At 45.5% G+C, this 13,136-nt stretch overlaps 1 protein-coding gene across 3 annotated transcripts in view; it reads right to left on the minus strand.

The window, feature by feature from the left end:
- DEPTOR (DEP domain containing MTOR interacting protein) overlaps positions 1-13,136 on the minus strand; it is a 115,966-nt gene that overhangs the window by 60,733 nt on the left and 42,097 nt on the right. For all 3 annotated transcript variants that reach the window (XM_084848881.1, XM_084848882.1, XM_084848883.1), the window contains exon 5: positions 4,514-4,692. In XM_084848881.1, coding sequence (XP_084705007.1) covers positions 4,514-4,692 — 179 coding nt within the window. The remainder of the gene's footprint in view (positions 1-4,513; positions 4,693-13,136) is intronic.

Below are 13,136 nucleotides of genomic sequence, written 5' to 3' on the forward strand. Positions count from 1 at the left end.
AGGATCTAAAGAGCCTCTTGTTGAGGGTGAAAGTGGAGAGTGCAAAAGCTGGTTTGAAACTCAACATTAAAAAAACGAAGATCATGGCATCTGGCCCCATCACTTCCTGGCATATAGAAGGGGAAGAAATGGAAGCAGTGACAGATTTTATTTTCTTGGGCTCCAAGATCACCGCAGATGATGACTGTAGCCATGAAATTAAACGACGCTTGCTCCTTGGGAGGAAAGCTATGGCAAACCTAGTGTCAGGAGTGCCCTAGCTACCTCTTGCAGTCCCTTCCAATAGCCAACTCAGGACGCAGACGACGGGGATTCTTTCTGAGACTTTATTCCTTTATTACTTTATGACTCTTTCAGATACTAATCACTAGCGACATAGCAAGGAACAGCACTGGGGAAAGATAGCAGAGTAGCCTAAGCTCCAGGTAAGGCAGTTGGTCCCCGTTTGAAGGAGAACCACAGGAAGACCCTGAACTTATGGGCTAGGGAGAGATCCTCCCTCTTTCCCTTGGGTCCTCAGGACGCGACCGTTGTTTGAGCGCCAAACGAGCGGTACGCTCCTTTCTGAACCCTCCATCTGTGGTCGCTCCCTGCGTCTGCACCGAGCGTCCAGAAAGCCCCCCTCCTGCACTCTCTCACTGCCAGGGTCACTATCTATCCCAGGAATGCTGGCAGGAGGAATTTCTGCCAGCTTCTGTGCTTGTGAGAGATGACAGAGCTCCTCTCCCATGGATTACTGTTCCTCCTCAGAATCAGAACTGCTCTGGGGCTCTATTGGCTCAGTTTCCACCCTGACACCTAGACAGCATAGTAAAAAGCAGAGACATCACCTTGCCGACAAAGGTCCATATTGTCAAGGGCTACTTGGAGGCCTCTATCAGTCTAATCCAGTAGCCAAGTCCAGACATAGACAAAGGGATTCTTTTCAAAGCTTTATTCTTCTTGTACAACTTAACAACTCTACTGTTAGCAACTAGATATGAGCAGCAGAGTACCTATGCCCTAAGTTGGAACAGTTGGTCCCCGTTTGAAGGAGAATCACTGGAAGACCCTGAACTTATGGGCTAGGGAGAGTCCCTCCCCTTTTCCCTTGGATCCTCTGGGCGCAACCATTGTTTGTGCGCCAACCGGGCACTAAGCCTCCTTTCCGTGCCCTCCATTTGGTGCCGCTCCCTGCGTCAGCGTCGCACGTCCAGCAAATCTGCTTCCCGCGCTCTCTCACTCCCGGGACTGCTATCTATGCTAGGAATGCCGGTGGGAGGAATCCCTGCCAGCTGTTGGCCCTGGGAAGGATGAGCACACTCCTCTCCCAGGAGCGGCTGCTCTTCCTCAGAATCAGAACTAGTCTGGGATTCTATGGGCTTAGTGTCCACCCTGACACACATAAACAAAGCTATGGTCTACGCTATTTGCGTTCCCCTTATTTTCGCCGTAGTCTACGTAAATGTAGACGTGCCAAAATAAGGAACGCAAATGGCGGCGCCCATGGGCGCCGCCATTTGCATACATGCGGGTTTTTTTTTTTATTTTTACTCAGCCGTGATAGGCTACGTAAACATTTACATAGCCTATCACGGCTGACTGCAGGGATGCAAACGGCGGCGGCTATGGCCACCGCCATTTGAGGCCCAGCCGGCCAGGATTCGGGGGTGGAGGGACGGAGTGCCTCCCCCCCGGCCAGAATTTCGGGGGGGAGGGATGGAGCACCTCCCCCCCACCAGAATTTCGGGTGGAGGGACGGAGCGCCTCCCCCCCACCGCGAATCAAATTTCATTCAAGGTAAGTGACTTTCGTACATCCCTACTGTTAGAGCAATACGACAATGGAACCAGTTACCTAGGGAGGTGGTGGGCTCTCCTACACTGGAGGCATTCAAGATGAGGCTGGACAGCCATCTGTCAGGGATGCTTTCACTTACATTCCTGCACTGAACAGGGGGTTGGCCTCGATGGTCTTATAGGCCCCTTACAAACCTACTATTCTATGATTCTATGAAGTTGCCCGTCAACAGTGAGCACCTGAACAGACAGCAGACTGAGCAAGGCGCACAGATTATCTGGTCACAGTCTTCCACACTATAGTGAGATATACTATATTTCTGTTTAAATTATAATAATTATTTCTAAATTTTCATCTATACATATAAATTAGCAAATGCAAGTTTTCTGCAAATTAGTGACCTCTTTTGTCCTCTTTTTTGGTGATAAATTTCCTCTTTTTGGATGATCCACAACTGTAGCCACCCTACAGCCTGCTACAAGTAAATGCAGAGCAATACATGCTGAATGTTATTTAAAATGTTTAAAAATCTTTTTTAAAACCCTTATAAAACCCTCACATAAAAATGAACTTCTTCTGGCGAAGATCCAGCAATATGTTAGTTCTGTGATTCAGTTGCATGAAAATCAGTTGGATTTAAGATAGCCACGACTATGTCCTATTTCACTGCTTTAATTTTGACTTCGTTACAGCTAACTTTTGCTGGATTCTGCTCTGAGTTGACAAGTTGTACTGAACTCTGAATTGCAGCTTTCCCCAAAGTAGAAACCGCCACCACCACCAATAAACCCTCCTTGTGTATAGTTGAAAAAAGAAAGATATAAGCTTCTCAGCAAAAGAAATATTGGCTGTTCAACAGGACATTGGTCAAAATGCCCAGTTTATTGATACAAGGTCTACACAAATTGTGAGTCACGAAACTGAACTTAGGCAAGCTACCAACCATACGTGGTAGCTCACCAGGGGCTCAATATAACTTCCTGGTTTTGCTGCCTTCCCAAGATGGCAAACCAGTGTGATTGTGTGTGAGGGAACAGTTTTGTTAACCACTTGACCATTCACAATATATAACCAGTGGGCTGCCTTTGGCTTGGTAAGGATAGTGCTCAGAATAGATGCTCAAATATACAAACAAACAATGACTTGGCCCACACAACACAATAATCCTCACTCAGTAGTTGAGTATTGGTTGAGTGTGGGTTGTTGTTGAACCGTGGGTTGTTGTTGAACCGTGGGTTATTGTGTTGTCTGAACACACTAACAAACCATGGCTTAACCACGAACAACCCACAGTTCATAACACAACAACAAACCAGGGTGGCTTGCTCAAGAAAAATAAGTCATCCTGCGGAAAATGCACTGGGTATAGACAACATGATGGTTCAATGACAACCCACATTCAACCCATACATACTCAACCACTTTGTGTGGGTCATTGTGTTGTGTGAACCCAGTCAATGTAACGTTCTCTTGCAGGACAACAGGACAACCGTTCTGTGAAGTTAGGAATCTACTCCAGGAAGGACCATCCCAAATGCCCCTTGTGAACAGCAGGTATGGGAAAAGGATCCCATACGGCAATATAGGGCTCTGCCCAGCCCCATAGCCCTTGGTGTATAGGGCTGGATGCACAGCAATGCAGCTGGCTGTAACCTTCAGTGGATTGCTTATACACACCCTCCCACAGAAAGATCCAGTCATCCTGCGCACCTGGCCAATGGCTGAAAGGAGGTGAGGCCCATGATGATCCCTCTCATACAGACCTGCACATGCTAGAGGGGTTGAGTTGTGTCATAAACTCCTCTTGGATTTTGCAAAGCAAAAAGACAAATCTAATCTCCCTTGCTGATTTGTGCTGTGTGTGTTTTGTTTTGCAGGCTTTTTCCATCCAGGGCAATGATAAATCAGAGGCACAATGTTAAAAACCTATGCTCCCCTCCTGTTTTCCTGTCATTAACAATGTCCATCACTTCACAGTGGGAGGGGTTCCAGGGGTGGGCAACCTGAGGCCTTCAGCCTAATTTAAGAAACAATGAGTTGAGACCTCTGGCAAGTAGGGATGTCGGAGTAATCTGTTTGGGAGTGTGTGAAATTTCACAAGTTTTCTTAGGTTTGCCCCTCCCCCGACTTTGTTTCGGTTCCTGCTGCGATGCCTGACTCAATTTGCAGCGAGTTGGGCCAGTTCATGGATTTTCCAGGAATTGTGTACATTTTTAGTAAGATTCTGAAATATGCACAAATTACTGAGCAATCTGCGCAAATCACAGCTAAATTTGCACAAATTAAAGCCGAATGCGTGTATTCTGCCATAATTTGCACAAATTGCTCAGACATTTGTGCAAATTGCAGAACCTCACCCACCCACCCACCCCAATGCACAAAAAAGTTCCTAGAGTTTGGGGAACAGGTTACAGCTCAGAAAGACAGATGCAAAATGAGTCATACACACCATGGAACTCTGTCGAACCAAAAAAGAACTGGATTTCAGTGACAGACATCCCAACTGGCAAGAGCAACTTGTCCTTTTCCCAGCATCTCACTGGGTGGGAAGGAAGGGTGGGGGAGAAAGAGGTGGCCCCACCCACGTTTAGCTCTTTCCTCACCCACTGTCAGAATGAGGCCCCTGCCAGAAAAAAAGGTTTCCCATTCTGTAGTTAAGCAATACATTTTAAAATATGTTCCTGCCTCATGAGATTTCCAGACAGAGCAGTGTAGAGCAGAGCAAATGTCTCACCGTGCTGTATAATTCCATGCTCTAGCAGTCTACGACCAAGTTGTTCACCTTCAGACCTTGTGGTAGCCTCTCCTTCCTGGATCAACCAATCAATCACCTGAGAGGCCATGAAAGTACGTTCATATTTTATTCCTTCTTCTTCCCGGGCTTGTAAAAGAGCATTGTCAGTATTCATCAGCCTGTGATGAAAAAAAACAAGGGGAAGGGAGGGAAATGTGCACGTGTAGGTTAAACCGCATAAATATACTCAAGGTTCCAATTCCATGTGCCTTCAGCTTCACCAGGGAAGGACCAAATGCATAAGCAACCCAAGTGTTTGCTTTGAGTTAAGACTTAAGAGCATTGTTAGGAGTATTAATACAACAATATACATGCACTCCAGGATTGGGAAGGGACATAAGTCAGCAGCAGAGCACATGCTTAGCATGCAGAAGGTCCCAGATCCAATCCACAGCATCTCGGGCGATTGAACTACACATTATCACATCACAGCAAAAGACCTCCTAGTTTTCCCATGCAAGTGTTCCCCACCCCCACCCAATCACAGACACCAAAGGGGGAAGGGCTGTTGCTCACTGTTAGAGCACATGCTTTGCATCCTTGGTATCTCCAGGTAGGGCTGCAAAAGACCCCTCTCTGAACCCCTGGAGAACTGCTGCCAGTCAGTGTAGACCAGGAGTCCCCAATGCAGGTGCCCGCAAAGCTCTCCCCTCCCTGCCCCCTTCAAAAAAACTGGCTAAAAAAACCTTGGAAATTGCTCAGGCAGTCTTCTTTCTCTCACTTTCTAGCCTCTAACCTTGCTGTTTCCCCTCTACCCCTGTGCTTTGCTGTTTCCCCCTCCCTCCCAGCCTCTACCTTTGCTATTTCCCCCAACCTCTTTAGCTCACTGTTTCTCCCCCTATAGCCTCTGGCCCTGCTCTTTCTCTACCACTTTACCTTATTTCCCTCTCCCTCGCAGCCTCTAGCTTCGCCATTTCTCTATCTCTTTACCTTGCTGTTTCTCCCCCTCCCAGCCTCTAGCCTTGCTCTTTATCTCCGCTCTGCCTTGCTTTTTCCTCCTCCCTCCCAGCTTCTAGGCTTACTATTTCTCTCCCCAGCCCCTCTTTAACTCACTTTAGATTAGCCAGGCCCCCAGGGCAGCCATTCCTCCATGGGAGCCATTTTGTGGAGGTGGCCACAGCAGTTTCTTGACTTCCCAAATGTGCCCATGGGTCCAAAAAGGCTGGGGGTGCCTGGCATAGACAATGCTGAGCTAGATGGACCAATGGTCTAACTCTGCATAAAGCAGCTTAGGACGCAATTCTATGCATGTTTAGATGGAAAAATGTCCTACAACTCCCAGCATTCCCCACCCAACATGCTGGGAATTGTAGGATTTTTTTTCTGTCTAAACATGCATAGGATTGCCCCTTCACTATGGTAGGAGGAATGATGAGTTTCCTTTGTAATGCCCAATTCTGACCACAGCTGCAAGGCTGGGCAAGATCTCTGCCTCGGATCTTGGAGAGCTGCTGCACATTGGCAAAGACAGCACTGAGTTAGATGGTGCAATGATCTGTCTCAGTACAAAGCAATTTCATACATTTAACTGAAAATGTTTTTATTGGCTTCAGTTCTATATATCCTCACTTGTACATAACGGATTTGTCGGTATAAGGCAGCTTCAAATGTTTAGCACCCTTTGCAAGGTTGCAGAGGATGTGAGGGTGCAACGTTTGGATCCCACATGACTTCATGAGAACCTGCAACACTGCAAAGGAAACTGGGGTGCGTGTCTTTGGGTAGCAAAATGTCTTGGGGGCTAGTCTAACCAGACGCTACATATGTAGATGTGACAAACCCATGTACCATAGAAGTAGCTGTCAAGGGCTCCTTGGAGGCCTCTCTCAGTCTAATCCAGTAGCCAAGTCCAGACACAGACAAAGGGATTCTTTTCAAAGCTTTATTCCTCCTTTACAACTTAACAACTCTACTATTAGCAACTAGATATGAGCAGCAGAGTACCTATGCCCTAAGTTGGAACAGTTGGTCCCCGTTTGAAAGGGAATCACTGGCAGACCCTGAACTTATGGGCTAGGGAGAGTCCCTCCCCTTTTCCCTTGGATCCTCTGGGCACAACTGTTGTTTGTGCGCCAACTGGGCACTACGCCTCCTTTCCACACCCTCCATTTGGCGCCGCTCTCTGCGTTGGCGACGCGCGTCCATCAAGTCTGCTTCCCACGCTCTGTCACTCCCAGGACTGCTATCTAAGCTAGGAATGCCGGTGGGAGGAATCTCCATCAGTTGTTGGCCCTGGGAAAGAGGAGCGCGCTCCTCTCCCAGGAGCGACTCCTCTTCCTCAAAATCAGAACTACTCTGGGATTCTATGGGCTCAGTGTCCACCCTGACAGTAACCTTGTTGGAGAGATGGGAATGGCTGGCAATTGCTGTTGAGTGTACACTTGATGGGAAACCTAGGTTTGGCTGGGTACTTTTGAAACAGCCCTTAGAAACAACTACAAAACAAGAACCTACCCTATGTCATTGATTCTACTGGAGTCCCGGAAAACAGTATGTTCCTCTAACACTTAAGGAAGCCCAGAAATCTCAGGCTTTCCCTAGTTAGTACTAGTGCTGATGAGAACTTTGGGTGGGGACCCACAGCTCCATTGGAAGCAGCCTAGGGCCACGTATGGCCAACAAGGGGTGGGTTGTGCACCCCTGATATACACATACCTTGTGTGTTTGATGAGCGGTTATCTGCCCAACTCTTGCAAAATACAAGGTCTGGAGCTTAAGGAAGAAAGCTTGCGACATATTAATTCCATAGTTAAAGCTAAAATTAGCCCTCTGTCAGCAGTTTCAGTGGGAAGTAAGTTGGCATCTGATGGTTCAACCATGTAATAGGTCAATGAACTCATCAAAACCTCTGACATGGAGTGCAGAACGAGTTTTGTACACTTATTCTTTCTTATTAGCTCTTCTCTTCTTGTGAAATATTAAGGAATGGTTAACACAAGTGCTTGTTCCATTTGTGCCGTGGATGAGATGCCACAAATGGAACAAGTGCTTCCACAACCGTTTTTATAATTGTACCAGTCATTGAGAATTGATCAGGGCAAAATAACGTTTCAGCCAAACAATCAGCCAATGCCAAGGATGGAAAGGGAAAAAAGATGCAGATGCCTCCACCCAGAACAATTTGGCTGACCCTTTCCCCTTTAATTCATTAGATTAGATGAATGAATTTAGTTATCGAACGTTAATTGGCTACCGACAACATTGTAGAGATGATACTTTTGATCATGCCTTGCTTCTCTACATGAGATTCATCAAAGAAAAAGAAAAGCTAAGGCCTTTCAAAGCAGCTGTCCCATGAGAATTGGCTACCCTGGTTCTGTAGATGCTGAGTGGGAATTCTTTGTTAATTGTTCTTTGATGAGTCTATAAATAACATGCCTTGCTGACTGGTGTGGCAGAGAGAGCAGTCTTTGTAAATGAGATGCTAAAATGGACAGGAATGTGAAAGGAATCTGGAAAGTTGCCAAGTGGGGATAATGTTAGGGACAGGGGCTATGTAGCCTGACATTTCACATCATAAGCACTAAGCTAAGAAGTAGGGAAAAAAGTGAACAAAACTCGATCTACACTCCAACTGTCATGATGTCTTCCAAAGAATTTTTTTTATGATCCCTTTAGAATCCCTAGCTCCCTGTCAGAAAACTGCAAATGAAGTAGGAATGGCTGTTAAACCAGTCTGTGATGTGGATATACACCAACAGTCATGCCAAGTGTACATATAAGTAGGGCATGGAGTTTGGGGGTAAGGAGAGGTGAAATAAGAGCTTTTCTTCCACAGATACTTCTGCAATTACGTTAAGAGACCACCTGTGGGCTGTATAGGACACACTGGTCCTGTGCTAGGATGTAAACAATAACACTAAAGTGGCAGGCAAGGAATAGCCTGAGTCAATTGTGTTGCAGCACCACAGAGCTACACACTAAAATGAGCTTCCTACACTCAACTTCAGTAGAACAGTGACATAAAAATATTTATCCTCAACTCTGCATAATGGGTGGTATTATTCTTTCTATCTTTTACTGTTCACCTCTCCAGAATCTCTTTAGATGTAGAGCGGCATATAACTGTTGTAAATAAGACAGTATCCAACCATGCCCCAGTGCTTGTGCTAATGACATTGTGCTAGCATAAACCATTGCTTGCACAATGTAACTAGCGCTTGCTAGGGCACTGGGGGAAAGCACCACTTTTCTCCATTGCCCTCGCAAGCACTAGTTATGATGCACAACTGTTGGTTTATGCTAGCGCAATGTCATTAGTGCTAGTGCTGGGGCACAGCTGGATACTACCCATTAATTAAACCCCCATAGGCATCGATACATATGAAGTAGAAATGCTCAGTGATCACAGTGGGATCAAAATGTTACTAAGGAAAATGTTACTGAACATAACTGAAGTCAGGAAAGCTAATAGTAAGTGGAATGTTTGTGTGACAGAAATCTTCAGAGAGCCAGTTTATGCATTTACTAGAATCAGTGCCAGTCCAAGATATTTTGCTGCCTGAGGACAAGATGACGCCCCTTCCCATTCCATAAACAAAAGCCAACTGGGCTGGCAGTTGAATCTTTCATCAACAGTATCTTCCACCATGCTTGAAAGCAGCAGGCTACTTTAGGGGGTGCAAGGCAGGCCACATGATCCACTCCCTCAGGGCCATGTTCAGCCCAAGATATTCTGCCGGCTGAGGTGAAGGACAAGATGGTGGCCCCTCCCATTCCATGTACAAACACCAACTAGACTGGAAGTTGAATCGTTCTTTGACTTGGGCAGTGAGGCTGAATCCTTGACCAATGTGAAGGCAGCAGGGTAGCTTAGAGTGTGCAAGGCAGGCCATGTAACACACAGCTCTCTCCACCTTGCTGCCACATCCCTGTATCTGCTGCCTGAGGTGACGGACTGTCACACTCTGCCTAATGGTAGGGCCAGTCCTGACTAGAATGAAGCAGTATACCTCCTGGACTGTTCCAATTTAGGCTGCATGTGGTGGTGGTGGCAGCATATTTGAATAATATAGCTTCCAGCTTATATCAGCTTTTTATACCTGGACAGATAGAGATATTAAATACAATTTAATGTTTAGAAGGAGAAAAATGAGGCGACCCTCAGAATTCTGATTACGGTTTTGTTCCAGACTAAGAATGAATGCATGCCCAAAACCTTTCTAAGTAAGAACATTTAAAACTGAAGAAGGCACTTATACAATCCCTTGTAATGTTAAATTGCTGACTTCATGCCGATTCGAGTGGAAACAGTAGGATACTGGCTTACACCTTGTCTAGGAAGGTTTACATCAAAAACATGCTTATATGCATTGCTAGAAACTTTTCAGCAGAAAGAATAAAATTGATCTGAAATTGAACCTCAGAAATGTCTGGGGTTGTTTGTGGGAGAAAAATCCCATCATCTCTTCCAATAAAAATAGAAGCTCTCTTTTCTTGGTAGTGTTTCTTATTAAAGTTGAGTCTATTGGATGCATTGGGAATGGTTCCTTTTAATTTAGCTCACTAGGAGGGAGCTAAATTAAATAGAAGGAAATGGGATAATCCAAACACAAGTAAAAAGCTAATGGCACAGTTTGACAGAATTTTCTTTGAAACTGCTGACTGGGGATATTTGAGCAAAATCAAGGTTCTGGTTTTGACTTAGAAAGCTTCATATGGCGAAGCTCCTCAATATTTTAGAGCAGCGGAGGGCAGAAGTTACATCTTCTCCCAGAAGCCCTTGCTAGCATGGCCAATGGTCAGGAATGTTGGGAGCTGAAGTCTGAAACTGCTGGAGATCTACTTTCTACCCACCCCTGTTCTAGAGAGCATTTTTTTCCAGACAGAGCCCAAGCATCATGTTTGGGGGTGCAGTACAGACTTGTAAGACAGGATCTCCCCCACACACATACCACAGTCCTATCCCATACATACTACCTCATGCATTATAAAAAAAGAAGTTTCTATTTTAATTCTGAAATGACATCAAGGCCCACTTTTTGCTATTTTGTTAAACATGACATCCAGCCTGAAGAAAAGTCCAACAAAATCTGCTGACTGGTTTACAACGTTTTGGTTGGCAGGAGCACTTGGATCAATATTCCTGATTATTATGGTGCTTTGTCTCTCCCACCATCTGCTCCTCCATCCTGACAAGGCCCAAGGAGCTCTTGGACTGGTAGTTAGAGGGCATGTCTCACTGTGCTCTGCTTCTCAGCTTGTGCTTACTTGCACAAGTATATTCTCTCTGTTCTAGAGAAAGGCCTGGGACAGCAACTTACTGTTCAGAATGTTGTTTGTAACCTTAGAATAGAGTATGTGAAGCAGGAGAAATAAATCTTTAGGACTGGGGCCAGAGGGGAAAATCCTACAGACAAGCAAGCAATAGAACAAGCAAGTGGTTTACAAAATTATGCATAGTGTGGAGAATGTGCATAGGGAGCCATTTTTCTCCTTCTCTCATAATACTAGAACCCAAACAGGTAATTCCATGAAGCTGATCGGTGGGAGATTCAGGACAGATAAAAGAAAGCACTTCTTCACACAGCACATAGTCAAAGTATGGAATTTGCTACCACAAGGTGTAGCGATGGCCACCAATTTGGATCGCTTTAAAGGAGGATAGACAAATTCCTGGAGGACAGAGCTATCAATGGCTACTGATGGCTATATGCTATCTCCACTATCAGAGGCAGTATGCCTATGTACACCACTTGCTGGGGAACATGGACAAGCGGGTGCTGTTGCACTCAGGTCTTGCTTGTGGGTTTCCCGTGGACAGCTGGTTGACCACTGTGTGAACAGAATGCTGGACTACATGGACCTTTGGTCTGATCCAGCATGGCTCTTACATTCTTATTATGTTCTTAAGTGGGATATGCAATAAAATGTTGCAGTGTTGAAGTTCAGGGTTTTAGCCATACCTTCTTCCAAGATGCTCCATTCCATCCTCCTTCCTTTTGGTTTTCTGTTCCCCCTCCCTCAACTGAGAATGCACAGTCCTCATTGGGGTTCTTCCCTCTTAGGAATTTGCGAGGGGTTGAGGGGGGGGGGATTCTGCAAACCATGATACCTCCCTCTTGTGCATGGAAGGTGTAGTTTGGGGCACTCAGGGAACTGAGTTCATGTATCAATATATATGATGATTCACACAGAGCCAGGAAGACATGGCCCTACCTGCTAGTTGCCAAGGTAAAGTTTCAGGGTGACCTGGAAGCTTTTATAGCCTGCCTTACTAGTTTGGCAGAAGACAGTGGGCTGATGGGCATATCACATGAGGTAGCAGAGCACAGACCCAAGGGTCTCTGGTTTTATCACCGGTAGCTCCTCACATTGTCATCTTCAAACTGGGAACAAGCTTAGCTGAGAAGAAAAGGGTTTAGGGCAGGGGTGCAGAATCTCAGGCCTGAGGCCAAATCTGGCCCTCCTGGGCTTCCAATCTGGCCCACCAATGTTCCCCAGATGGCCCTGCCCTCTTCCCCAACCACTGATCATTTTGTGGTTCGCCAGCTTCTGTGCAGTCCCCCCACCCCCCATTCTAAAATGTTGAAATGCCTCTTCTAAAGCTTAGCTGGTATTTTAGTTCCCACCCCTTTTGCCTTCGGCTCCATCCATCACTGGAACATGGCCCCTGAGAGCTTATCAGAAATGGAATTCAGCCCTTGGGATGGGAAAGGCTCAACGTCCCTGGCCTAGCGAGAGGGGAGAAGTCATAATGAACAACCAGCATGCATGAGAAGGGTTAAGCAAACACATCATTGTCCTTGTCGGAACCCACCTTGAGTGCAGCTTATGTGGAAAGGAGGTACACAAACAAACTGACTGATTGACTGATTCATCCCTGCAAATGTCTCCTTACATACACTAGCCTTACCTCATGAACATGAATTTCGGAAAATGCCTTTGCCAAGTAATATGTAAATTGGCCTTACCTGACTTTATATTGCTTCTATATGATTTTGTAACCTCAAGATGCCCTGGGTCTCTGTCTTATTCCATCAGCACGGGGAAGCTGGGGCCCTTAGAATTTCAGTTCTCAACAGTCCCTCTTCTTGAGACCAGGGGAGGATTTCAGCTTAGACTAAAGGGTTGGAAGAATCAGCAATCCTTCTGAAACCTCTTTACTGACCGAATCTAATTAGTTGCCCACCTCATGTATCAAGTAGCTTACCTTTTAATTCGTGTTCCTTTTTAAAAGGCCTCTGGGAGCTACACATCTGCATGTGATGACAGCTAATCACTTTAATTTTTGGCAGGGACAATATGTTCTGGGCATTACATGGAGATTTGACCTTAACAGGAAATGGAAAACTAGAATTATATTTCCAGCAGCCACGTAATAGTAGAGAGTACTGATGGATTTATCTATCTATTTCGCTTTCTATAACATTCACATGTGTTCAGAGTCAGACACAAGTTTGTTCCATCCCATTTCCACATTAATGTGGAGATATATTTCTAAAGATCTCCACAAACATTAATATGCATTTTTGTAACCAATTTCCCCTAATATGTCTTTTTATATGCTACTTTCCATAATGTACACATTAGTGTATGCAGTTTTTGATCTTTTCACTGCAAA

This window comes from Heloderma suspectum, chromosome 4, assembly GCF_057233095.1.
Source record: "Heloderma suspectum isolate Gila_16-S chromosome 4, 16-S_ref, whole genome shotgun sequence".
Lineage (NCBI taxonomy): Eukaryota > Metazoa > Chordata > Lepidosauria > Squamata > Helodermatidae > Heloderma > Heloderma suspectum.